Source organism: Martes martes (genome assembly GCF_963455335.1).
Source record: "Martes martes genome assembly, chromosome: 18".
Taxonomy (NCBI): domain Eukaryota; kingdom Metazoa; phylum Chordata; class Mammalia; order Carnivora; family Mustelidae; genus Martes; species Martes martes.
The window spans coordinates 32,013,138-32,040,441 of record NC_137906.1 but is presented as its reverse complement, the minus strand read 5'-3'; the positions used below and the strand labels follow the sequence as shown (position 1 = coordinate 32,040,441).

The window sequence follows — 27,304 nt, the reverse complement described above, 5'->3', positions numbered from 1 at the left end:
GCCCCGCGGTGTGACTCTGCTCTAAATTCACTAGGCGTGCGTTCACGCTTCTAGCACCTAAACCGCTAGATATGAACATGAGGAACAGGGTGTGAGGCCTCTACTCCAAAGAATGGGGTAGGAGAGTGGCGGTGGGCAGGCGGGCTGCTCCCCTCCCAGGCCCACACTACAGTAAAGCCACCGCACCCCCGGGATGTCCTCAGCCAGGCCTGGCCAGAGCACCTGACTTCCACAATGTGACGCAGAGCAGAGCGAGCAGAGCGGCTCTAACATGCTCCCGCACAGGAGAGCCGGGCCTGCCAGGGAGCACATCACGGGGAGGACAAGCCGTTCCATGTGGTTTCTCTTGTCCATGACCATAAAATACCGGCTCACCGGAGACCAGCTGCAAAGCAAACAAGCAGCATCCCTCCCATCACCGGTAATTCTCCTCCCAAATAACTGTCAGCGTCTTGACATGTCCCCTACTTACTGCACACATTTCAACCTAGTGGCATGAGCAAACTTCTATTTCATCAGAACCCATATAGTCTCTTCACTAAAAATAACCTATGCGTACACATCGTGAAAAGGCCTTTTCCATTTCCTCTCTTGTGGAGCGGTCAAAGCCTGCCCTTGGCCTATTTACGCCCTCTGAGCATGCCGACACTCAACTTGGACCAGCTGACAAGGAGCTTACTTCATTTCTGACTACTCTTTATTTTTAGGAAATAAGAAAAATTCCATTCCTGAGCAGTAAGCCCTTCGTTTCCCAAGCTCTGCGTGTTAACAAAGAGTGGGACACTCTCCTCATATCCGGTATGTACCTTCTTGACTTTTCAGTGGTGAGGAGCTGCAGGGAGCACCCACGCACATCCCACAGTGACCGCCTCCGTCGGCTTTCCGATAAAAGCTTTGTCCCCCACACAGCCCGACTCAGTCTCCCAAACACATGATTCTCTGTGTCTCTTTCAATGCGCACTCCCGAGTTCTAGCTGCTGAGAACGTCTCCATGCAAAGGCTCATGCTGGGTGTTATGACTTTACCACCTTCCCAAACTATGTTTGAAATTCTAAAACCATGCTTCATTGAACTTCGTGCCTGACCTCCACCCCGCACAGATGAAATTGTTAGGATTACTGCCCAGGATCCCTTGAACGTGTGGCACTTTAAATGCTTCTTAGAAAGAAAAAGGTTCATCACGACAGTTAACAGAACAGGATGAGTCACACTCCGTTTTTAGTGTGTGATGTGACAGGACCCTACCACCCCAGGAAGTATTCCAGCAAAAATTCCTTGACATTAAGAGGAAAAAACAAGGAAATGATTCAGTCTCTAGGAAGGAAGCACTCTCCTGGAAACACACAAAGTATGGCAGTGGCTACAATGAACAGAAGAAGTGAGTGCAGGAGATGAGAACAGGAGACATCACTTGCGGGACTCAGGAACCTCACTGAAATAATCCTGCAAATGCTTTCCCCCTGGAAAGATACCGTCAGAGCCGCGTGACTGGTCCCCGAGGACCCATTCTTTTATCAACAAAAGGGAATCTTTTTTTAAACAGGGAAAGTACATCTGGTTTATCAGGCTTTCAAAGGCCTAGAGTTAATTTCCCTTTTAGCGAAATATCCACATCCAACATTTACTAATTGCCAAGTCAAGCCGTCCCCTTTGCTTATGTCCCACCCCTGTCTGCTGGGCTTTCAAGGTAGCTGCTGTCATCACCGAAGCTGGAGTCTGCTTAGACAAATGTGAAGACATCAAAGTGACAGCCCCAGGGCAGATATTCACAGAAGTCTGCACACTTGGGGAGAAGGCTCCTTGAATCCCGGGAATGGGGTACGGTGGGGAGGAGAGTCTCCATTTCCAACTTGCACAAGAGGGACAAGGTCGTCATCAGCAGGACCCAGCAGAAAATGACACATATGAAAGCCTGGGGCAGGCAGGGTCTGACATCCGGGGGCTCAACAATGAGCACGTGTCCTGCCCCCCACCGTGAATGTGGGTCTTTGCTTTCCATCCACGGTACGTTCTTACGGTCAAGAAGGCAAACAAGTTCTGATGGCCACATTCGTATGCGTGAGAACACACACTCTGCGAGGGGCAAAATTCTTACCAAAACCACATCTGAGCTTGTGACACCAAAGCCCTTTAATCCTTGGTCCCCAAGGGCACATTTTTTGAACAATATATTTTATTCAAAACAGTTTAGTAATAGGTAATGATTTGCATTTCACTTCTGTGAAGTACCTTAAACACATTTCACTTTCGGCAAAAGAATCCCATCTGCCCAAATACAGAAAAAAAATCAGCTTTACCTGTTGCAGGGAAAAAATAAGACAGTGGGAAGACGGTCAACCATAAATTCCCAAGGAAGGTCGTTCTGAGACACATCAATCCTGGCAAAGGGAAAGATGAGAAAAAGTAAAAGATCAGCCCAAGACACTCCAACCTGAAATAACCTTCTCCAATAATAGAAGAGCCTGGAACACTTTCTGTGGCCACACTGACCAGCCCCTCTTAGTGGGTGCACGACCAACACAAGCTGGTTGCAACTCAGGCAAGAAGAACCAATGCTTCCAGAACATGCAACTTTCCACTACACTTGTGGAGTGGAAGTGGCATGTCCTGAGAGTAAAAATGAGCTTCCCCCCCAAAAAACAGTACAAAACAAAATACCTCACTGACACCTCAGGAGCAGTCCACCCACCTGACGGGGCCTGGTCAAGTACTTTAATTCCTGAATCAGCTCTGGAAAAAGGAAATCACTGCGCAAAATACATCAAGCCTCTGAAGACATAAGAAAGCTGGAAAATAAAGACTACAGACTATTTTATATTTTGTAAGTCTGGATGGGGCCACAAAACCTTTATAGAAGATTTTAGATTAATTTTCTAACACAGAAAATGATACCTTTGCTTAATTACCCACTCTGTGCTTTATTAATATTGAAGGAGGCAGCGGTCCCTCCTGCAGCCCACACTCAGCTAAGTGCAGCAGCCCCCCACCCCAGCCCGCAGGGATCGCTCAGGTGGTGCAGAAACAAACAAACAAAAAACAAGAAAACACCCTAAAAGGAGGGAGCAGACCGTGGAGGGCCACTTGGCCAGGTGGCTCTGATGTCTGTCATCACAAACAATGCACACAAAAGATGGCAAATTTTTGAATCATTAACTTGAGAGACGTTTCCAGAAAGTATAATGGGGGGGGGGGAGAATGAATCAGTGCCATGCATTTGCCCAGAAGGATGGCCGAATTACAATGGTTTTAAACAACTGAACAAAACAGAGCTCCTGCCTCTGCCTGGGACAGCCCACGTAAAATGTCAGACTTCTATTTTTTAAACAAGTGACACTGAATGCTTTCGTTATCATCAAATACTTTTCTTCTCCTGAGTGTTACTTCAAAAAAGCAAGAAAGATTGAAAGAGAAACATTATCATTAACAACCACTCGGAATTCCACTGGGCTAGTGGGAACCTTCTTTCTGGGATTCGCATTCGGGCTTGGCATGCAAACCTCCACGACGTGAAGAGCTGAAGAGCAGCGCTCAGACGTTTCATATGCGACTCCTTTCAATTAATGATGTGAAAAGCATTGTTCTAATAAATGGGTCAACATACCATCACACCGGAAGCCCCAATGTACTTAGCTGTTGCTCTCCTGCTACAATGACTGGCTCAGCTCCTCTCCAAATCCTAGTTCCTTAATTCCCCAAAGTGAAATTAATTGGGGCAAAACTGTGTAACCATTTTTGTACTTTCCTACAAATGTTGCTAACATGCTTTCCAAAAAGGTTACGCCCAACTCACGAGCTAGGTCTGACATTGCCAACTTTACTTTATCAACACAAGATGCTGTCACTTAAAAGCAACTGTTAGTAAGTGTAAATGATACTTTGTTATCATTCTAATTTACATTTATTAGACTGTAATCTCCACACTTAAGTTTATTTATACTCTCCTCCTCCAGGAGATCTTCAGTCTGACGCTCTCCCGACTGAGCTATTCCGGCCCCCCGCTCCTCCTCCAGGAGAAACCTACTCAAGTCTTTTCTTCCCCCAGGAGTCCCTCCCAGCTGTGGCTCCCCCTGCCCCCCCAGATGGTTTTTCAGTGTGGTAAAATACACACAAAATGTCCCAGCCTGACCACTTCCGAGCCCAGAGCTGAGCAGTGGTAAGTGCACTCATAATGGGGTGCAGCCATCCCCATCACCTAGCTCCACAACCATTTCTTCATCCTGCAAAACAGAGACTCTCTATCCATTCAACAGCCCCCCACCTGCCACCACACCCACCATCTACTTTCTGTCTCTGTGACTCTGACTCCTCTGGGGGCCTCATAACCTGGCAATCACACAGCATGTGTCTTTTTTTTTTTTTTTTGAAGATTTTATTTTTTGAAGACTTTATCTATTTGAAAGAGATAGAATGTGTGAGCACGAGCAGAGGCGGGGGCGAAGCAGACAACCCACTGAGCAGGGAGCACTGAACCAGGCTTGATTCCAGGACCCTGAGATCATGACCTGAGCTAAAGGCAGATGCTGAACTGACTGAGCCCCCACCCCACCTCCGGCGCCCATGCCCTTTTGTATCTCTGTACTTCATTTAGGACTGAGTCCTCAAGGTTCATCCATGCTGTAGCAGGTGTCAGAATGTTCCTCCTTTTCAAGGCTGAAGAACATTCCCCTGTGCAGACAGACCACATTCTCCTCTCGGCACTTCCTTAAACCTTTGTTCCTTCTCAGGGTCTGGAGTATGAGCACCTGATTCTGAGTCCTGGTCCCTTACTTACAGGCTGTGTGACTCTGGGCAAATTACCTACCCTCTCTGTGACTCAGTTGCCTCCTCAGTAAAAAGAGATCCTAAGACCTGCTTCACTGAGTGCTCCAGCAAGCAGGTCACGTTAACATGTATACAGAGAAATCTCACGGCACACAGTAGCTCCTCAAATCTGGCTCTAAACACCACTTACAGCAGATCCAGTGGGTGAAACACAGATGCTGTAAAATACAGCTACTGTTCTTTTTTAAAGCCTACTTTCCTCATTTCTCTCATTGAGCCCTTTCTTAGTGGAATCTGTTCGTCTTTAATTATTTTTTGTAACTGCTTCACTTTGCAAAGTTTCCATCTCTCAAAGGAACGAGCAAACCCAGTATTCTTTGTTCTGATATTCTGTCCTATGACTTAATCTTTTATGTTTAATTCTGTCTGGAAGGCTGAGGTCTAAACAAGCCCTGCCCCAAACAGTTTAGTACCTTTTCCAAAAACTCTTCATTTGACGCTTGTTTTTTACAAAACAAGGATTTAAAAATTGTTTTGCTTAGTACAGAGGCCACATCCAGTTATCCACAGAATCACAAAACTAGAACACATAGATATCAACCAACCCTTCCTCCTAATTTCAAGAGTGAGGAGGGAAACTAGACCTGGCGGAGAGATTTGCTCCAGGTCCCAGGGCCGGCTGGCAGCACATCGGGCACTGGGCCCCCTTCCCCTGTGCCAAGGCCGCAGCGCATGGAAGTCCGTGGGCACCCCTCCCATGCTGTTCTGGAGAGTCGGCCAATGCGGGGGTTGTCCTAGCAACCAGGTCAGCGCTGCTCCCACACTCACCCTCCTTGAATTCTATCAGGGCTAAACACACTCGACACCACGGAAAGAACGCATCAGGAAAGCTTCGGTTTCAGTGAGGTTTTGCTCATGGCTTCAAACTGACAATTCAATCGCAGCAAGTCTTACCCAAGGTTAACGAACAGCGGGCAGACCCTTGCAAACCATATGGCTAGGCCGTAAGGAGGGAAGACGGGCACAGGCCCGAAGCGCCGCAGGCTTCCTTACCTCGCCACAGTGAATGTATCCGTCGGCAGGAGGCGAGCGAGCTGGATAAAGACATGATTGAGGGATGGACAGAAGCCGCACCACGGAGCATAATAAAGCAGCAAAACGTCCTGGGGGAGAGAAAGACGGCTGTTATTGGCCCTAGGAAATGGGCTCATATCCTCACTGTGCTCAGAACCCAGCAGGCATTCAAGAAATGCTGCTTATGCACCAATTATGAAAAATTTCATTTTTAGATCTTTCCAATTACGTGCTTTCTTTAAGGACTTTTTGCAGTTAGAAAACCAGCATGTAACTCATGCGTGTTGTGCGAGAAGACTGCCATGTGATTAACCTGCATATCAAACCTGAAGGCTCGCCCCACAACCGTGGCTCTGGGGATTATTTCAATAGGGAGCAATGGTGTGATTTCTGCCTCTCCCCTGATTCCATACCTTTTTTTGGAGGACCACTTCCCAAAAGGTATCAGTTGTCACTTCAGTGATTAGATGCTGAGAAGGGAACTGGGCAGAGTCACTTCCAATGAGATGCCTTTTCAAGGGACTGTAAAGAACGCTGAAGTTTTGAATAAAAGACTCTAAAAATAAAGAGAAAATGAGATCAGCTCTTCGCCAAGTATGAGGAGAGTAGCTGGCCTACTTTAAAGGCTACATTTAAAAAACTGGGCTGGCTTCACAGGCTTACATTTTTAACACTTCACCTGCAGGTAAAACCCTGATCACAGCTGCCCGGCGTGGCACCGGGTATAGCTCTGAAAGGACTCCCCAGACAGGGATTTAGGTAACAAAACGCTATGCAGTGTCAGATGCGCTGGTATTTAGAGACTAGGAATTCTCTTTTTTTTGCTCAAGGGATCGGTCCACAGACAGACACCCGAGACTGCAAAGATCATCATGCCACAATCTTTAAGAGATTTCAATCTACAATCCCAAGACCTCTGAACATCACTACAAAGACAGCTACTACGCAAGCTGCCGCTAGTGGACAGGTGTCTCTCGTGCTCATTAGTTCAAGGACAGGGAGCTATGGAGCTGTGGTCTTTGTTTATTCGAGTTCTTCAAGTTTCCTTCTTGAAAGTTTAGGGAAAATAACTCAATTATATTTAGTGGGAAAACCTATAAATAAAACCCACACGCAATCCAAACACCTAACTTGACCTGACAGCTTTCCCCTCCCCATAAACTCCACTGTCCTCAGACTGCTTGGTTGTCCCCGCGAAGCAGGCCAGACCCGCTGCGTTCTCCCTTCTTTCTCCTTCTAAGTCTCTCCATTTTGAGGTCCTGATCAACAGTGATGTGTTCCACACAGGGAGGAGGAAGTGAAGGGTGGCACGCACATACTAAGGACAGGTCACCGTTGGCATCAGAGTTACTTACTTGGCTAAGTTTCTGAAACTTAAAAACAAATATTCTCTCCTCATGCGAACAAACCCTAAATCCCTAAACTGGCCCAGAGAAGCTGACTGAAGAGCCAACTCTGCAAACCAACGACACACAGGCATTTTTTAATGAGGACCCTTACAAATGTCACCGACTACAAGGACAAAGAAAAACTGCACTAGAGGTATGTTGCAGAGTAGATAGAGAAGATCACAAGAAATCCGAAGAAGGCTTCTTTCGGAAGACCCTCAATTCAAACTGAACACCATTATGAGCTCACTGAATGCTAAGTATATTACTGAATGGAATTATGAAGTCCAATGAAAAACCCTCTAAAAACAGGCTTGTTTCACTTTAAGAAAACTTGGGGAGGGGGTGGTGCCTGGGTGGCTCAGCCTGTTAAACATCTGCCTTCCGCCCAGGTCATGATCTCAGGGTCCTGATCTCAGGGTCCTGGCTGGGATGGAGCCCAGCAGCGGGATCCCTGCTCAGTGGGGAGCCTGCTTCTCCCTCCCCTCACCCCACCCCCCAGCTTGTGCTCTTTCTTGCTATCTCTAATAAGCAAATAAAAAAACCTTATTAAAAAAAAAAGGAACGGAAAGAAAACTTGGTATACCAAAATGTAACTAGAAAACACAAATCAAGGGGCACCTGGGTGGCTCAGTGGGTTAAAGTCTCTGCCTTCGGCTCTGGTAATGATCCCAGCGTCCCAGGATCAAGCCCCACATTGGGCTGTCTAGCTTAGCTGGGAGCCTGCTTTCCCCTCTCTCTCTGCCTCCCTCTCTGCCTACTTGTGATCTCTGTCAAATAAATAAATACAATCTTAAAAAAAGAAAACACAAATCAGGAGCAATTTGTAGTATCGATACAGAATGCAATTCAGAAAGGGACTGGTCAGAGGGTTCCTCTGAACACTCAAGAGTGTCACGTTTATAATATATAATTTGACATTATGTAAATCAACATTTACATAAGCCCCTCCAAAAGTGTCAAATATCAGAAACAAGCTTCACCTGGGCTTAAAAGAAGACAGTTAAAAGGACTATTATTTAGGGGTCTTCGAGTTTACTTTTGCTTTCATACCCTCTAAAACTTGGAAATAAAAGGTTTCCCTCCCTACAGAATTCCTTCTGTCTCCATTTGGCAAACACTGACTTTCCCTGTGTTTCCACTGAGGCTGAACTAACACGGCTTTTGAATTCTCACTTCCTTGTGTGGACATCAAGGATGTCAGCAAAGCCCTGGGAACAGGACAGCGTGGGTTAGTTTACTGCTGCTGCCAAGCGCCAAGGGCAGGTTCGAGATGCTTTCCCAGAATGGGTGCCCCCACCCCCAAAGTGATTTCTGCTGGTTTGCAACAGACACTTGTTTATTGCACTTGACACTTGTCTCTTACAATCTAGGCACCCAAGGTCAGAGCAGCATTTCTCAAGGAGGTAAAAACAGCAACCTAGCAAACTGGGTCTGGTGGCCTTGATACTTGTACATCCAGACCTGAGGCCAAAGGGAGGACAGGTGGTTCTACGTTTCACCACTTCCTGTTTAACCTCCTTTAGAATGGCGCTGCCATGGGGCTCCCGTTCATCAGCTCCCCGGGACGCTCCCAGCACAACAGCTCTCCACCCCACTGCCCTTCCGGCAGCCAGGGGCCTGCCCCACGCAGCTCACTCCAACTCAGAAATGGGACAGGCACTGCCCATGTGGAACATTGGGCTCCTATCCACCCCCCAGGGGTTACATGACAAACTTATCCCAAATGGGGAGTTAGGAAGTTTCTGTTTCCTTTAACAAAATTAGCTTCTTTTAAAATGGTGACCAAATACAGTCTAAAGATTTCAAGTGAGCTACAGAACTGACATCCCCCCAATACCAAATGTACTGAGATCCCTGGATAAAAGTTAGCGGTGTTAAGTTAAGCAATACTTGTAATGTTTGGGGAAGGAAACTGCCCACAGTACCTAGGGTGAACTTCCTAAGGGCTTGTTTTGGATCCAAGATATAGTGAGACTCTTCTTTCACATCAACAATTGCGGCAAACTCCTTCACCCGAGCGACGCTCGGAGCCCCCAGCCTCTCTGCATATAACCAAAATAAATTTGAATCCAAAAGGTAGATGTTCAGGGTCTTGTTGGTTCTGCAGCTCAGGCCTGTGAAGTCTGTGCTACTCACGTCCACTTCAGGAAAGAGATACCTGTTCTCCTCAATGTGAGGAACGGAGCCTGGGGGGTCGGCCTCACATTTCTTCTCGAGGGAAGAAAGCGCGATGGTCGGGGTTTCAAAGACACTGCGTCCAGCATCAATGAAGCCCGTCACGGCCCTGTTTATGGTCCTGCAACATGCAGTGTAGTAGCTGAAGGGGCTGTAGGAACTCAGAAAATTGCTGCACTCGATGCTGCCCGACGCCACGTGATAAAAGGTCTGCTCCTTGAGGTAGAAAGAATCCAGAGCTGCCGCCATCTCGAAAAAGCTGCACTGCGGCATGCCCACCGAGCTGGGCCGGACGCCCCCCGTGGTCTGATTGACACACAGCTCACAGACGTTGTGGGTCCTGGAGACGGAGTGCCAGTGAGGCAGCACCACGGTGTTACAGCAGGGGGACGCCGTGATCAGCGGTGGCTCGGGCAGCTGCGCGGGGGGCTCAGGTGCCAGAGGCCTGAACACCGGGCTGTCCACTCGTCGCAGGTGCTGAAGGAGCCGCTCCACCACCTGGTCCCCATGACAGTTGTTGTACTCCAAGGCCACTTCGGTGATCTGAAACACAGGGCAGAGCCATGAGAGGCGCAGCCATGGCGGAAGGAGAGACCCTCGGCCGTCGGGCCCAGAGAGCACCCTGGTCTGATTCACAAGAAGCCCCAGGCGGCTCTTCCTCTCCATGCATCCAAGAGGAAACCATTACACCAAGAGCTATTCAGGAAGAGGCTTGGATTATCTTTCAGAACATGTCACTCTCTTAACAGTGAGCCAACTGTGTAGAGAAGGAGGGGGCCTCAGAGGCAGACATCTCCGTCCACCACGCGACAAGAGCCAAGCTCCCCCTGCAACATACCTCCAGGCTGAGGGGCCGGGGACAGATTTTAAATCTCAGCTCCCAGGTGAGTGCATCTGCCCTCAGAGCTTTGTAACTCTCCCACAGGGATGACGTCTTCTTTCTTCGCCCTCACTAACGGTCTGAACACGTCCCAAACACCTAATGAGTGGGTCACAGTATTTCACGGCAATCCTGTTTCCAAATAACCCCCCACCTCACAGGAGGCTTCAAATTCAACCTGCTCCAAACCACACTCATCCATCCTGCCTTCCCCCATAACGTCCCCCTCCCCCTGTAGAAATCAGCATCACAGAGTGGGAACAGCTATCCCTCAAGCCCACCACCCTGGACTTCAGCAACAAAGCCGGCCCCTTCCTTCGAGTCCCCACGGCCTCAGTTCAGGCCCTCAGTCGTCACAGAACACCATAGCATGCTCTGCCCTGCCTCGCTTGGCCTCCACACTGTCACTATTGATTTTAAAATTACCACCCTAAGCTTACACAGCACTCTTCTGCCGAATGACATTCGATGGCTCCCTACTACCCAGAGGATACAACTTAACACAGCCTGGCCCGCATCTGCCTTTCCGGTGTCGCCCCACCTTCTTTAGAGCAGGCCTGGCCAGGACCTCCTCCATCCGACACACCTCAGTACTGCCGCCCAGGCCAAGGAGCAGGGTGGCTGCTTCCGGAGAGCTAACGTCCCCGCACCCTACCTCATCTGGGAGCTCCGCTCTGTATCTTCAGGGCCCCAAATCCCTTCCCACAGTCTCACAAGTGCCTGCTGAGACAGCCCTCCTCCCCACAAGCTTACAGACCCTCATGGGTTGGGACGCTGCTGGATTTCTCCCGTTCTCCCCAGAGCCAGGCACAGAACAAATGCACAAGATCTGGGGAATGAATGGCATCTCGGGGTAACATACACAACCCTACGTCCTGGGGAGATTAACCACTTTCCCCTCAGGTCAGTATCAGCCTGATTAGATTGACATTTCATTCTGCTTCCAAACTGAACACCTTTCACTACCCTCCCCCGGTTCATAAGAAAAACAAGCAAGTCATTATAATCCAAAGGCATTTACTCCATCTACTCTCTAAAATAGACTCACGTGCTAACTTGGATCAAATCTTGCCACTTAGTTAAAAGGTGTTAAGTCACTGGGGATTTTGTTTCATGAAAGTGTGTGTGTGTGTGTGTGTGCGTGTGCGCGCACAAAGCCATTTAATGAGTACTTTTCCAATTTGAAAAAAATCCCAATTCTATATATGGTATTCATAGAGATTGTTAATTCAAAACATATGCCTTTGTACAGAAAAATGAACGGAATAGTTCTCGGGCATAAAAAAAGACCACTTAAGAAGATAAACCAGTGTTTCATTTTCTTTCCTCCCCCCCCACCCCCCGCCACAAAAACATCTCAGGCCTTTGTGGCTAGGGCTCTGACAGCACACCACACTCACAAGGTCAAGCCCGTATGATTCATAGGAGCCCAGCGGCCCTCTGGCCCCATCTGGGCACTGTCTGACACCCAAAGACACCATGGATTACCATTCCCACCCGTGCCCCCTGCCCACCCCCCAAAATCCCACAAAAATTCAAGTATTTATGCAATTTTTTTACAAAAAGTCCAAGTAGGAGTATATTTACGACAGCAGGAGTCCTTAAAAGGTCTTCTCGGCTCTTTTCACAACATTGCTCATAAGCAAAGAAGCCATATAAAGGATATTTTTAATTGAAGAAACTATTTTGTATAGAGTAATGCTCTTAAAACGTGAGGAATTCTTATTTTTCTCCTATAAACTGAACTGGTTTTTACTTTTATGCCTCTTTCACACACTGGGCAGTTGTGGAAAGGCAAGTCCAGCTTCGTCTTCACATGTGAATTGCCTGAGGCCATACTTCATCTCCCATGAACTAATAAGGAAAATCTGGCACATAATTTTAAATGTGCTGCAAATGCTTTCTTCCGTCTTCTTTCATCAGACAAATTTTTAAGTCAGAACAAGACAACCATGACTTTGCTCACGAGGCTCGCACTCCGTGAGCGCCTCAGAGCAGCGCTGCGAGGGGCGCACGGACTCCTCACTGGCCGCAGGGAGCAGCTCTGCAGAGACGCAGGGGTCAGTGGCCTGACGCTGTGGTCTCCCGTGGGCGGGGGGCGTGCGTGTGTGTCAGCAGCTGCCGGGCCCAGACCGGGGCTCACAGCGGAGCCAGCGCACAGCCGTCCTCTGGTTTGTCCCCGCCACACTCCCCACTACGGCTGCCTCAAAACCCATTGCCTGGCAAGCTCCAGTGCTACTAACCTCATGTGACGCTGACCTCTCTCCACCATGTCAGCTTCCTCAACCGCCTGCCCCAGCTGGGCCTCCAGGTGGGCACGGGAAAAAGGCTCAAAGCGTAAACTCTCCTGTGGTTGAGGAGCTGATGAGTTCAGAACTCAGCCTGGGAATGTCCAGGTGCGGTGTTCAGGCGACCCAAGCCCGAGGGCTTCCTTACGTCTCTGCTCACACACCCCACTTCCCATCCCCGCCAGCGCCCAAGTTCCAGACTTTACTACTTCCCACACTCCTGGAGCAGTGCTGCCTGGAAAGTGTCTATCATGGGAACACACAGCTCAGCTGACATCTCTCCTCTGTCAGTGAGACTGTGCTAGCCACGATTAACCGTGAAGTCCTCAAAGTCACACCCAACCGCCTCTCCTGTTCAGGTTTCCAGTCTGGGTCTTCTCCAGGCGGCCCCTCTGGGGGCCACGCAACCCACACTACTTCCTAACATCAAACGCAGGAACCTCCCCGCCGCCGTGCCTCTGCTCAGGCCGTGCCTTCCCTTACGTTTCCCTCAACCCATCCACACCCTGGCGCCCCCCCACCCCCAAAGTCTGTCCCCCATACCTGCCCCGCCCACAGCCTCTCCTAATCTCGCCCCTGGCTGCCCTTAGCTTTCTGGGACACAGCCCTCTCTCCTCCAATTCCTCCTGAGCGGGGCCTGGGGCTGACCTTCCTCCACCTCGCATTAATTAAAAGCAAGCTCCTGCCGCGCTCCTGAACAAGCCTCTGAGACGGTGGAGAGTAAGGCTGCGTCTTCTCCATCTTTCTCACCCTCGGCTCCCTGACACAGTGCTCCATAAACATTTGCTAAAATGACCTCAAAGGAAGAGGGAAATGTACTGCACAGAACACTTTACTTGGCTAAGTAATTCGTAATACTGCTGAGATGCCATCTGGTTTTCAACAATCTCAACGATGCAGCGAGGTTAGGGGAATCCACTCATCTTGCAGGGACACTCTGAGCTCAGAGGAAAGGAGACACAGGAACGAAGTGGTTTAACAAAAAAAAAGAAAAAAGAAAAAAGAAGAAGCAGAAGGCCCGGCCAGAGATGGAGGAGTCAGGGCAGAGAAGAGAGACGCTAAGCCAGGGAGAAAGGCAGGAAAGCTAGCGTCCTCCCGCCAGAGGCCCGAATCCAACAACCCCCTAAACAGGGGAACTGGACTCCAGTCACAAAACACTACCCCACCCTGGTCCCTGACTTGCCCAAATTAGACAAGACAGAATTCTCCACAAAGAAATTTTAAAAGTCAAAGTAAAAACCCCAAACTGTAGCTGTGCCTTGGATGAAAACCCCACCTTTCCTACAAAGAGTCTTAAGGCCCTTAAGAGTAGATGCAGTAAAAGCCTAGGAAATTGGGAGAGTGTCTTCGTTCATAAAATACCTGCATAGTGAAGATTTTCTTCAGGAAATAAATCTTATTACTTCAAGTCCTCCCTAATCAGAGGAAAAGAAACAAAAGCCATTTCATTTCTCTCCTTTCTTCCTCGAAGCCAGGGTAGCAGCAGGAATAACAACTTTCACAATGAGGCTCCAGAGTATCAAAGTCAGGGGCCTGGCTGGGGAAGATCCCCGAGCCCCTGTCGCCTCCAGGCAGACCACCAGGCTGACGCAGAGAGGCCCGGGGAGAGGCCGTGTCTGGTTAGCCTGGCCAGTGCTACACTGGCTGTCTGAAATTGGTTTGGGCCCATTAAGGGATCCTTGAGGGAAGGAAAAAATAAAACCCCCCAGTAAATCCAATTTAGCAATCCCAGGCACACTCTGGTAATTGTTATTACTCTCTCTAAGTGCCTCCAAATGATCCGCATATAAAACAAACTCACACCCGGAGAGAGCGAGTGCACCAGCTGAAATAGGAAAAGCAGAAGGGAGGGGCAGACTCCTGACAGCTCTGTCTCTGGAAACGGCTCTGCTTATCTTCAGGACAGGAAAGGCTTAGAGAAACAAGGGAGCCCAGTATCCCCACTGTCGTTCCCTCGCTGCCTGCTGCCCCGCTGAGCTTGGCCAGGGCTTGCCGGCAAGCCCCCCCACCCCCGACAACAGCGTCTCCAAGTTCACACTGAACCCTGCCTGTGCTGCTCTCCATCCCCTCTATCCCACTCCCCCAATGGGTCACGGCGGGTCGGCGGGTGGAGAGACATCTGGTCCTACCCTGGGGAGGTGCAGCTTGGTCATGCCTGTTCACGCCGACTCCCCCAGACCCGAGCAGCCGTCAGTCAACGTGTCCAGTGAGGCCGCAGTGGATCCCATCTCCAGCACACACTCTCCTGCCCATTTGTGGGAGGAAGGAGTAACGCCACAGAAATGCAGCTGCCACTCCTCGCAGGCTCTTGGATCCTGGTGGAAATCACTCTGAACATGGAGTGAGACATCCAAGTTCATGAGGTTTTCCTGCTCCCTAGGAGATACCTTTTAACAGCAGGACTCTTACCTCATCTATTAAAGGGTGGCTTTCGGCTAAAGGATCGAAAGGTACAAACACAAGAAGCGCGGGTCCCTTCTTCAGTTCATTGTTCAGCAGGAGGCTCTTGCCGCCGTGTGGCCGCAGCCATCGGAGGAGCGCCTCTCGATTTTCTAAGGCCCACTTATGGATGTTCTCTGCTGTGTAGTTGAGCGCCTCCCTGGGAAAGACCTGCGAAGGACAACACAGGGAGGGCTGAAGGCAGGGCCGGCTCAAGAGGCCCCCACCACCCCACCGCCGCCCAGGTGCACACAAGAGGATGCCGGGCTGTGACCTGCCCCTGCTCCTCCAGACAGCGTTTCCTCCCAAGTGGCTGCGGAGAGCACGGGCAGCTCAGAGGGGCGACTCTCAGGTCACAGAGCCCTCCTGCTCCCTTCGGCAGACTCCTCAACCAAGGAAGAACTCTCCCGACCTGCTGCTGGCAACAATGGCCTCTTCCACCCTGGCCAAGGGGAGCTATTACATTTTACTGGGTTCTTACAAAAGAATTATTGTAAAAGGATCAATGAATACCCAAAGAATGGAAGTTATAAAGTCGAGGATAATTTAGATTTGTACACTGACTCCTCAAAACTTGGCTCGTAAGGGTGGGAGAAGATACTCCTTAGGGCAGAGCTTTGTATCTGCATCTTCTGGTCACCTGTACCCCAGTGACTAGAAGAACACCTGGCACACAGTAGAACTCAACTAATACTTGAACAAATCCACGCATGACCTAGAACTTGTACAAAGCCACAGATCACCCTTATGTGTATGGAATGAAGCAAAGAGACACGCAGATTTTGTGCTTTGTTTAAAGTAGGTCAACATAGGGGCGCCTGGGTGGCTCAGTCGTTGAGTGTCTGCCTTCAGCTCGGGTCATGGGCCCAGGGTCCTGGGATCGGGCCCCGCATCGGGCTCCCTGCTCAGCGGGGAGCCTGCTTCTCCCTCTCCCACTTCCCCTGCTTGTGTTCCGTCTCTCACTGGGTCTCTCACTGTCAAATAAATAAATAAAATCTTTTAAAAAAAAGGTAGGTCAATATAAAATTATGTTTGAAATTCCAATATGGATCACTGGGTTTCAAATGAAACTCCCCAAAAAAAGTGCTTTGGAGGGTTCCACAAAATGAGATCTTTTATTCTCTCCAAAACTGAGAATTAAATTGCCTCATGACAAGGATGTCCACCGGTTTTATTTGTTAAAATACTGGAATCCCCATAGTATTTCATTTGATAAAAGGAATTCTGGGGCACCTGGGTGGCTCAGTGGGTTAAGCCTCTGCCTTGGGCTCAGATCATGATCTCAGGGTCCTGGGATCAAGTCCCTCCTAGGCTCTCTGTTCAACGGGGAGCCTGCTTTCCCCCTCTCTCTGCCTGCCTCTCTGTCTACTTGTGATCTCTCGCTCTCTATCAAATAAATAAAATCTTAAAAAAAAACTATTAGAAGGAATTCTGCTAAACCAACCATCAACCTTCAGAACTACAGACCTGAAGCAGTAAGCCCAGTGCGTCTGCCAGGGCCATTCCCACAGCCCCAGCTTCTCTCTGTTTTATGCTCCTTCCTCAGTGCCCTCCCCTCTAAACCCATACGAGGTATGTTGGTTGTACAGCACGCTACAGGAGGAGGATGGAGGAAAAAGACCAACAGTGAAAGCAGAGGAAGTAAGAAGCAGCTCAGAGGCCCGAGGAGGGTGGGCAGGTGGCGGAGACACCAGCGAAGCAGTGACTCTCAAAGTGGGGACGGCAGGAGTTTGAAAAAACAAACTCAGACATCATAAACACATTTCTATTTGGAAAACACAAAAATACATCTGACTGCTGGAGTACAAATTACATGAAATACAGCATGGCATCTGGGCTCCTAGGGATTTTTAAAAACCAGGGGGACTGGCAACCAAAGAGGTGCCCCGGAGAGGGCCTAACAGTCCTCCTGCAGGCATGAGACTTGCACGTCGAGTCAAGGGGAGCCCAGGTTCAATGGGCTGGGTACACGGGTTACCCAGATACTGGTCTTCACTAAATCTGTAAGTCACACACACTGTCAGTGACATTAGAGACAGAATATACTTAAAAAAAATAAATAAACTCAGTGATAGGACTGAAGCAGCAGCAATACAGCAGAGGCAAAGGGTTACGCAGGGCACAGGTCAGCAGCTCAGAAAGAGCTGAGTTGGGGCTGCTTCACCGAAAGCAAATGAAATCAGGGAGCAAAGACAATGGAAAACCAAGGGCTCTCTGGGGTGAGAAGCCATCAGCTTCTCACTGTGACTTAACAAGAACCTCAAAATCCGTTTCATCAGCTAAGGAGAAGAGCATGCCACATGATTACTCCTATGAATGGAACAGATGAACGAAGAACATCACCTAATGGAAGCTTAACCTCTGAGAACATTATGCCCAGAGGAACAATTCTCCAACAGAATCATCCTGCAATTTCATCTGAGGAGGAAAGCAAACAAGGCCACACCAAAGTCGAAGAATAAAAACAAAGAATCGCTAGATGTTACAGCTGAAGAGCCCTCTAACGCATGGGTTTGCATACGGGGACTCGGGCTCTAGCGTGGGGTTGCAGGAACTCTCAATTTGCATACAAAAATCACATACACTTTCCTAGGGAGAGTGCCCATAGATCTTATCCAATTCTCAAAGAAGTCCATGACCTAAACAAGGTTAAGAACCACTGCACTAATATAAATGTGATTTCAAAATACTTACAAGTGATGTGTTGAAATGTCTATGTAAATACACACTTCCAGATTGTACTAAGGATACCAGTTTCGCAAGATGTTTATTTGTGATAACCCCAAATCGTATTGTTCCTAGGTAATCTGAAACAGAAAATTTGCCTTTATTAAAGAAAAAGCCTATGCCTTATAACAACCACAAAATGCAATGATCAAGTCTTGATGCACAAATCCCCAGAGCAAAGCTCTTTTTGGTCACCTAGCCTAGGCAGAAAAGGAGGAGCTGGAGAACCCTCCTCCGGAAACAGACCTCACATATCCTCCTGAGTAACAACCCTGACAGTCCCGCGCACTGTGTCTGCCTGCGATGATTTGACCTCATCTCCTGTGACCCCGTGCCCCTCTCTCATTTGCCCCACCGTAGAGCCTAGGGATATGCTGTTCTGTCTGGATACTTCCACTGCTGGCTCCTCACCATTCAGACCTCAGCTCCAGCCCCACCTTCTCCAAGAAGCCTTCCCTGACCACCCCACCTTAATGCAAATACTCCGAGGACGAAGTCTGTAAGGGGAAACAGGGGCTTCCTCTCCGCTCAAGCACTCTCTCTACCTTTACTCTATTTTTTAACAGCACTTATTAATATCTACATAATCTTGTTGATTTATTTTAATTTTCTTTGGTCCAACTTCCTCTTAACTTCTGTGAAGTTAGAAACCTTATTTATTGCTATTACCCCAGCACCTATCGCAGTGGCCAGGCATCTAAGAGATCAATAAATATTGGTTAAATGAATGAACCTAAAATGTACAAATAACTCACACAAATTAATAAGAAAAAGAAAGCAGTTAAAAATGCGCAAACCACAAAAAAAGTAAAAAGGCTAATAATTACATGAAAATACACTCAACCACCCTATTTCAGAAGAAAGCAAATTAAAACAAAGTACCTCTCTTTACTTCAAACTGCCCCAAATTTGAGACACAGGAAATACCAACTATAGGTGACCAGCAGAGAAAGGACACTCTGACATGACGCTGGTGGGACACATAAAGTGGCAGCCACTCAGGGGAGCAAGGGGTTGCACGTTCACAGTGAGACGTGGGCAGAGGCCGCGGCCCCAAACCCCACCGCGAGTCCATGCCTGTGTGCCCAAGGTCACCCGTATGGACAGTCACCAAGAAACACTCTGCAGGTGTTCAAAACAGTGGAGTGGGGCTACTATTTGACATGAACATTTTTCCTGACACATGTGAGGGGAAAAAGCAAACTAAAGAAAGGTAAAGTGTATCTTTTTGTTAAAAGAAAGAAAAACAACTCACACCTTATAAAACAACATACATGTTTTTCCTACAGGCATGTATGTTTAAAAAAAGTATAAGGACCCTGAAAGGATAATAAAAATAGTTTTGTGTGCGGGATAGAGATCAAAAGGGACCTTATCCTTAAGTGTAAGCTTTCTTTTCTTTCCCTCAAGGAGCAGATATAGTATGTGTAGCTAAAAATTGACTAAAATATCTAGTATTAGAGGCGAGTGGATAAGATGGTATAGGAAACGGTACCTTCTTTCCTAGCTCCCTTCTGTTTTATTAGCTGTTAAATAAGATACCGGTTACACTTTACAAATAACCAAGTTCTATCCAAGTAGCCCAAATATAAAACTACAAAGGTACAGAAGACACCAAGCTCCAGCTTCATCCCGAGCCCCACTCTGCAGCAGGGGTGTCACCTTGCTCTCGGAGGAGTGGCTGGTGGGGAGGGCCCAGTGTGGCAATCCCTGACACCACCTTTCATACAGATCTGACTAGTTTAATATGACACAAAGCCAAAGAAACACAGGAAGGATAAGCTAGAAAACAACAGAGATTGGCTACACATGGGGGGTAGGGGCAAAGATGCGAAAGGAGAGGTAATGGGGTCAGGAGAACAGGGGTGAGGCAGCCTGACCCTCCTCCTCCGGGGACACCTTTTCCTATGGAGGCTCTCAGAGCTTCAGCGATGTTTCACATCCTTCACAAACTCACCAACCAAAATCATTAAACCAACCAAGATGTGGGGGAGCCTAATGTGGAACACAAGCACTAACAAACAAGCTTCACTATCACACCACAGAGGAGGGCTGGAGGGCTGGGGAGAAAGAACTGAGTAACTGTAACAATATCTTGACTGAGTATCGTAAAACTAAGAGAAAAACAATGAGAGCCAGATTCTCAGGGCTGGGTGGGAAAAGTTACACACTAAGAGAGGAAAGCTACAGGCTGGTGTTAGATTGGAATCAGAGGAAATTAATATAAACTTATGGCTTTTCATGCACACACACACTCAGATAACAGAAAGGCAGCTACTAACCTATGTCGACGTGTGGGCGTCAATACATACATGTCCTGGCTCTACCTGTTGAAAGGGCCTACAAGTCATAACACCCGACACCAACCAGCACACCCAGCACCCTGATCTTGGTTTCTACATGCCTTTCTTCCATAAAAGAAACCAGGGCTCCCTGGAGAAGAGGCTGATTCCAGAGGTGGGGCAAGGGAAGTACAAAAGGAGGCGGGCCCACCTTAGTGTCACAATAAAGGACAGAGCATCTTCAAAGGGTATAGGAGCCGACCCCAGACGCTCTAATGGCCAAAGCTGGAGCTCTTTGAGAAACAAAGTGAACAACGCCCAGCCTTCCTGCGGGGCGTCAAGGTCACGCAAAACCTGGGAAGACTACGGAGTTGTCACCAGTCAGAGAAGACTAAGGAGGGGAAAAAAAAGAACTATATGTGATGTGGGATCCCAGACTGGATCCTGGAACAGAAAAGAAACATCAGTGAAGACACTGGCAAAATTCAAACAAGGCCTGTGGTTCAGTTAATGATACTGTACGGATGGTAATGTCTTAGTTTTGACCAAAGTACCGGCACAAATGGTTGGTTACATAACATCTTAACATTGGGGGGGGGGGAGCGAGGTGAAGGAAGAAAACCGAGGAAATCCCTGTCCTATTTCTGTAACTTTTCTACAAGTATAAAATTAGCTCAAAATTTGAATTTTAAAAAATGGTATAACATGTAAGTTCAGATCCCAAAGCCGTCAGAAGAAAAAAAGCAGGACATAAGAGAGGGTTCGAAGGCACCACTCTCCAGAAGAAGGCTGAATCTTGGTGGACGGCCACGGCTAAAAAGAGAGGAGGAGAAGGAAAAGCAGCCAGTGAGGAAATGCACTTGACAGTTGGCCAATGTCACCAACATGACTTATCAGAGCAGAAAATAAAAAGTGACAGGCTGATCCAAAAGTTGAAAGGGCCCGTTCAAAAACCTGTTTAACTACATTAAGAATGGACAGCCTGCTGCACACATTGGATCCGAACATGCCCAAACACGTCACAACTTTAAAACTTTACTTTTCACTACAGAGATATCTACGAAATTCACACATCTATTTTAAGTTCCTGCATGTAGCGGAAATCTTGCTAGAAGAAGCCACTTAAATCTGCACTGTCATGTGTACAAGGAGTACTTGAATTAGCAGAGGAAGTTTATACTGTAAGAAAGACCCAAAAAATAACACCTCTCACCTCCACATCTAGAACATTCTCTGTTAAGCAGGGCTCCAAGGCTTTCTACAGTAGGGGTCTCTGCCATTTCTAAAATGAATAATTTAATCCTAAAAGTAATAAAGCTTCAACATTTTAATTAAGGACTTTGAATTTGTTGAATTAAAAATAAATTTGGGGGACGACTGGGTGGCTCAGTCAGCTGAACATCTGCCTTCAGCTCCGTCGTGATCCCAGAGTCCTGATTGGGTCCCACATCTGGCCCCTTCCTCAGCAGGGAGTCTGCTTCTCCCTCTGCCTGCCACTCCCCCTATTTGTGTGCTCTTGCTCTCTCTTCTCTCTGATAGATAAATAAAAATCTTAAAAAAATAAAACTAAATAAAAATTAAAATAAATTTAGAATAATGCCTTCCCCTTCCCCACCAAAATAAGGTCCAACAACGACATACGTGATCCTGTTCAATTAATTTTTTTTTGAAATCTCAATAAACTCTTGTTAGCCAGGTAACTGGCCAGTTACAAGTGTCTATTAACCATCCAGTGAAAAGAGTTACAAAGACCGTTGCCTAATGTACCCAGACCAGGAGAGAACATCAGGGTAAAGGCAGTGGTTACAACCAGTTTCTGTAGCTGGTCAGACGGGAAACTAAAGAGGGCGAATTGAGCACAGCATGAACACTGGCGTATTGGCCACTTGGGGCAAAAGGTGCTAAGCCCTGGGATCTGGGTCCCCCAGCGACAAGGCAGCCCACCACACACTTAGCCACCATCTATGCCCACAGGGCATCACGGCCTCACGGCAGACCATCACTACTTGTGTGCTCTGAATAATAAAGAAGCTTGCTTCGATCTTAATCTTACCTACTTTCTGTACTTATGCATAGTTCACCCCTGGCTGTCTTTGAGGGTGGGGTTCTTCTCCACCACTAACCAAAAGCTCCACCCCTGCTTCCCACACTCCCCCTAGGTAACAGAGCTTCTGTTGACCTTCCATACAGCTCCGTCACTGTTCACCTCGTTGCAACCACCAAAGGCGCATCCAGGATGGAAGAATCTGAAATTCCATCTGGTTTCTACTCAGATGCATCTGGCTCTCTTTCTGGTTCGCATCAAGATTTTTCTTTTGGGGCTTTTGCTTAACATGTTAATATCAGATGATTTTATTTTGTTTAAATTTAATTTTTAACATCACGACTTCAGTTTACTATTGAGGTAAAACACACACATACTGAGGCAATATCAACTACCTCTGGGAGGCAAAATGTTAACATTCTCAAACATTCCAGAAAGAGTAACAATAGTTTCTCTGGTTAGGAAGGAGAACAGATTTTCAACTGCAGGGCGCCTGGGCAGCTGAGTCGGGTGAGCGTCTAACTCGATTTAGGATGAGGTGACGAGATGGAGCCCTGAGCCGGGTTCCACACTCAGCGTGGAGTCTGCTTAAGACTCTGTCTCTCCGGGCACCCGGGTGGCTCAGGGGGTTAAGCCTCTGCCTTCAGCTCAGGTCATGATCTTAGCGTCCTGGGATGGAGTCCTGCACCGGGCTCTCTGCTCAGCAGAGAGCCTGCTTCCCCCTCTCTCTCTGCCTACTTGTGATCTCTCTGTGTCAAATAAATAAATAAAATCTTTAAAAAAAAAAAAAAAAAGAATCTGTCTCTCCCTCTGCCCCTCCCCCCAACCTGGCTCTCACATATGCGCACACAACTCTCCCCTGCTCTCCCTCTCTCAAAAACAAAAACAAACAAACAAAAAAAACACCCAATAATAATGATAATAATAAAAATAATAAATTTGCCTGAAGCAAAATTACACAACTCACACTCACCACCTAACATATAACCAGGAACACAAATCTGAAACCATTTAACTCAGGGATGTGTGTGCAGGAGACTCAGTAGCTCAAGAAAAAATTGCTTTACCCTGGAACACTTGGATAATGAGGCCTATGTCTGTAGCTGCACGGTCCTACATGGTAGCCACCAGCAACATACAGCTAATGAGCACTGTTAATGTGAGGGGGGTGGTGGTGCCTGGGTGGCTCAGTCCTTAAGCATCTGCCTTTGGCTCAGGTCCTGATCCCAGGGTCCTGGGATCGAGTCCCCCATCAGGTGCTCTGCTCTGTGGGGAGCCTGCTTCTCCCTCTCCCACTCCCCATGCTTGTTCCCTCTCTCACTGTGTCTCTCTCTCTGTCAAATAAATAAATAAAACCTTTAAAAAACAAAAAAGTGTGTCCCCTCCTCTCCTTCAGAAAGGAAAAGGTGGGTCCCTAGACCTTGTGCCTCTAAGTATAAACTGCTGAGCTTCTGAAATTAATTCTCTCTCAGAGGCCTGAAGCTAACAGCACTCGGTGTACTGCAAAGTAAGATGGCCAAGGATACACTGAAAGAATGATGAGAAATGGTGCAGCCGAGCAGTGCGGAAATTTTTAGAACAGAACTAGCCATGTGCTAGCCAGGAGACATCTGTGTGAGCTAATCTCTCTAGGACCAGGGAACAAAACGGAGTATCAGGTCAAGAAAAATACTCATGAAGAGAACTGCTAATAAAAAGCATGATACTTCAAAACCAAATACCACTGGGTTAAGTCACGTGGCTTCTAATCAGCATGGCTAAGAAGTCCCGGACGCCCTGGGAAAACGTCTTTCACTTCTCTACCCTGGGAAGTAGTGACATTTCCAAAAAGCAAACCTGCATCGTGGCACCCTCCTGGAAACAATCCCCATTTTACTCTATACTCTGCCATTTTTATGAACTTCTGCTTTCCCACTCTTCTTTCCTAAGTTTTAGACAAGGCAGAAAAAGGGAAACAACACGATTACACAAAAAGGGTAACCACCCCCTCCCATGTTACTTAGCATTATGCAGTGAATCGTAATTCCTCAGTGGATGACTTCCCACATTTCCAATACTAAATACATTCACCCAGATGAAAAAAAAACCTTCAAACAAACCTAACAGACCACAGAAATATTTGTTTCCAACACATGAACTATAGCAATTACTTGCATTTTGTTACCAGAACTGTGACTCTGGTTTGTATATTTTCAAAATTCTTAATATAAAGCACAAAGCAATTATTCAGAAACTTTTCTGGCATTTGGGCACCACAGAGACAACATGCACATTCTGGTGCTGGCCACAACACTGCTAAATGTTAAGGAAACACAGAATTCCTTCAGTGGGACTTTTAATTTCTTATGAATCAGGGAGGAGAGAAATGTAGTTCCAAATACATTGTTTCAGGGGAACACAAACCGCAGAGCTAATCATGCACGGTCACTACACCAACGTGACAGTAAATCCCTCACACCGTCTGCCATTTCACCAAAGCACGGTATGAAAATGATCAAGTACTTCTCTTGTGTGTATTTCGATTAAAATTTTTTTTGTTTTTACACCTTCACGGAAGGAAAGACTTCAGCAAAGAAAGCCATCCGTTTACAAACGCCTCCTCCATCCCCATTTAAGGCTGTTCTTAAGGTCTAGCACAAAGGTAACGCGCTCTTTATTTTTTTCTTGCAAACAACCCTTAACAAATATAAAAGCAATTCTCACCTCCCAGGCCTACAAAAACAAGCCAAGGGCCAGTGCATTTTCAAACCGAAGTGTCTTTTAGAGGCGACTAGAGCACAGCTCCCTTATCTTCCAGACAGAGAACCTGAAGACCAGTTGGAAGGGGTCATGGGTAGGCCACGGTCACACAGGACACCAGATACTAAAATGACTTATTAAGGGACTCAGTCCGGGCCTATGGGAACTTCCCGTGAGGAAGATACTAATGAAGTTCAGGGGGAAATGAGAAAACAATGCTAGTCGCTAAGTGATGCCATGGCCACCTCGTGCAGCAGGAGCTCCAGGAAAGGACCGGTGGCGTGGAAATCTCCATCTGATGTCCGTAATGTGCCAGACATTCTATCAGCGAAGCAATATTTATAAACTGGAAAATTAGGGAGGTGGATATTAACTAGGGAGAGGCAATCTAGTTAAAGCAATATCATGAGCAAAGACCAGGAGGCAGGAATGACCATGCCGTCCCCTGCCCCACATCCGTGGAGAACAGAGCAGTAAACGGGAGCAACGTGGTCCTGGGTTCCTATCCCAGCTCCTCGTTTGCTCGTATGTGACTGCATTCGTCTGCTACCTCTGCTGTCACAAAATTACCACAAATTTAGTAGATTAAAAAGAGCTATGTTTATCTCTCAGTTCTGGAGGTCATAAATCCAAAACAGACCTCAGTGGACTAAAATCAAGGTGTCCATAGGGCGTGTTCCCTCTGGAGGCCTCCGGGGAGAATCAGTCTCCACAGGCAGCCAGCGCTCCCTGGCTTGGGGCCCCTGCCACCGTCAAAGACAGCAAGGGCTGGACAAGTCCTTCTCAAATTGTGTCACTCTGACACTGTTCTTTGCCTCTCAATTCCAATTTTAAGGATCCTCCTGGTGATACTGGGCCCACTCAGATAATCCAGGATAATCTCCCGTTCTCAAAGTCAGCTGATCAGCAACCCAATTCCTCACCCAACCTCAACTGTCCCTTGCCATGCGATGTACTATATTCATAGGTTCTGGTGATTAGAACACGGGCATCTCTGGGGAGCCACCCCAGTGACCTCGAGTCAGTTAACAGCCTCCTCACAGCCTGTTTCCTCACCAGAGAGAGTCACAAGGCCATATTCACAGTTCGTACTTCAAAGAGGGAAGACTGGATCATGCAGATAAAGGGCTTGACTCCCGGAAAGGCTCAGCCTAGTATCAGCTTACCATACTCAGCTTTATATAGAAAGTGGTGAAGTAGAGGCCAGAACTGGGTTTGGTGCAGAGTTGTTTCACTATAAGCTTGTGACTTTATTATAGAAGGTGATCCCTGAGAGTTTTTAAAGATTTTAATGTTTTTGGCTCTTTGCCTAGAGTCTTAGCTTCAAAACATCAAACACGCAAACCAAAAACCCTTAAGAAACAGGATACACACACACACACACACACACACACACACACACACAATCCTAAAAAGGACAATCCTCCAAAGGTAGAAAATATCACAAAACAGAAAGTAAAGATAGCGTTATTTTTAAAATACACAGGTTCAAAGAATCAAAGTATCTATAAATGACTAAATTTGATTCTGAGCTTCCTACATACCTTTTGCTTTCCCAGCCCCTCTCTATCTTCTCTCTCCTTGCTTGCACTTATCCGAAGGCTAACACCTCATTCTCCTGGGAAACCCTCCCCACGCCAGCACCATCTCCTCTGAGCGGTCAGTGATCTAATGTGAATGACCCGCCTCCACACTCCAACAACCTGGCATAAACCGGTCCCCAGACTTGCCTGTAGGTAAGCTTACCTGTCTGCCATCCTATCTGGTGGTATTACATGTTGGGGAACTAGTTTTATTCAAAGTTGGAGCACACAGTAGATCTTCAAATGTCTGTTCAATCAGTAAGTCGTGCTTCTGACTCTAACTTGAAGTGGGGGGCGGGGTGCCTTTGGCCTTAATTCTTCTCTAGCAGCATTTAGAAGGCTTAAGAGATAAGTCATAAGGGGAATAAAAACATCTCCTATGAAACATGGGGACATCTTGCTGTAACGACAGCAACATCACAAAGAAGTCAGTTTTGGGCACAGAACAAAAAGCATGGAATTTCTAACATACTTATTCTAATGTGTACTAATCAGTCCCCAGAGGGCCTCAGAACTCAAGGAGACAGCTAGGAAAAGATTTCCCTCTACAAGTACAGTGACAATGAATGTGATTATCCAAGAAAAACAAGTAATCCTGGAACCTGCTTCATTCACGGAGAACTGTTAAACCCAATGCCTGATCCAAACTCTCAAGAGTTAGACCCAGGAACTCAGGAAAAAAACCAATCTCAGAATGAACCTTACTTATCTAAGAAATCAGTCCCCTGTTTTCTCAGTACCTTTAAAAATGTCTGTCACTTACAGAATAAGAAAATCCTCCCCTCTGGACTTCTTGATGTTACATAAAAGTTCACAAGCTGGGCGCCTGGGTGGCTCAGTGGGTTAAGCCTCGGCCTTCAGCTCAGGTCATGATCCCAGGGTCCCGGGATCGAGCCCCACATCAGGCTCTCTGCTCAGCAG

General features: G+C 47.4%; 1 protein-coding gene across 3 annotated transcripts in view; it reads right to left on the bottom strand.

Annotated features, from left to right (window-relative positions):
• Nucleotides 1-27,304, bottom strand: part of TXNDC11 (thioredoxin domain containing 11) — a 59,399-nt gene that overhangs the window by 2,508 nt on the left and 29,587 nt on the right. For all 3 annotated transcript variants that reach the window (XM_080831022.1, XM_080831024.1, XM_080831023.1), the window contains 6 exons: nt 17,703-17,815; nt 14,979-15,179; nt 9,152-9,944; nt 6,249-6,391; nt 5,815-5,924; nt 2,298-2,378 (listed from right to left, as the gene is read on the bottom strand). In XM_080831022.1, the coding sequence (XP_080687148.1) occupies nt 2,298-2,378; nt 5,815-5,924; nt 6,249-6,391; nt 9,152-9,944; nt 14,979-15,179; nt 17,703-17,815 (1,441 nt within the window). The remainder of the gene's footprint in view (nt 1-2,297; nt 2,379-5,814; nt 5,925-6,248; nt 6,392-9,151; nt 9,945-14,978; nt 15,180-17,702; nt 17,816-27,304) is intronic.